Source organism: Etheostoma spectabile, chromosome 3, assembly GCF_008692095.1.
Source record: "Etheostoma spectabile isolate EspeVRDwgs_2016 chromosome 3, UIUC_Espe_1.0, whole genome shotgun sequence".
In the NCBI taxonomy this organism is placed as follows: Eukaryota; Metazoa; Chordata; class Actinopteri; order Perciformes; family Percidae; genus Etheostoma; species Etheostoma spectabile.
In genome coordinates this window covers 1,019,910-1,020,312 of record NC_045735.1, presented here as the reverse complement: position 1 = coordinate 1,020,312, position 403 = coordinate 1,019,910, and the positions used below count along the sequence as shown (strand labels likewise).

The following is a 403-nucleotide window of genomic DNA, read 5'->3' as shown; positions in this document are numbered from 1 at the left end:
ACACACACACACACACACACACACACACATGTGAAGTATTCCATTTGGAAAAATAGATCACTCTTTAGAAATTCTAATTCTTAAAATGTACTGGTTGATTTTGAATGTTTACATTTGGTATGTCCTTGGGGTTTGGCCTTATTTTATATAAGCCATTACGTGTGTCTACCACACCCTTACACGCATTTTATATTTCTTTGATGTGATTTGTGTTTATGTGTGTGACACCAATCAACATAAAACATAAACTCAGTCACCCACTCACCATGGTAGATGTCCTGCAGGGAGCCTCCTCCGCAGAACTCCATGCAGATCCACAGTTTATTGGCTCTGCAGACAAAAGAGGAGTTAATGTCTACCTGAGATTAATAAGGGGGGCGGGGGGGCACAGAGACAGACCACT

At 41.2% G+C, this 403-nt stretch overlaps 1 protein-coding gene across 2 annotated transcripts in view; it reads right to left on the bottom strand.

Moving 5' to 3' along the window:
- The window catches only part of map4k1 (mitogen-activated protein kinase kinase kinase kinase 1), a 48,925-nt gene that overhangs the window by 29,894 nt on the left and 18,628 nt on the right, over nucleotides 1-403 (bottom strand). For both annotated transcript variants that reach the window (XM_032506579.1, XM_032506587.1), the window contains exon 4: nucleotides 266-337. In XM_032506579.1, coding sequence (XP_032362470.1) covers nucleotides 266-337 — 72 coding nt within the window. The remainder of the gene's footprint in view (nucleotides 1-265; nucleotides 338-403) is intronic.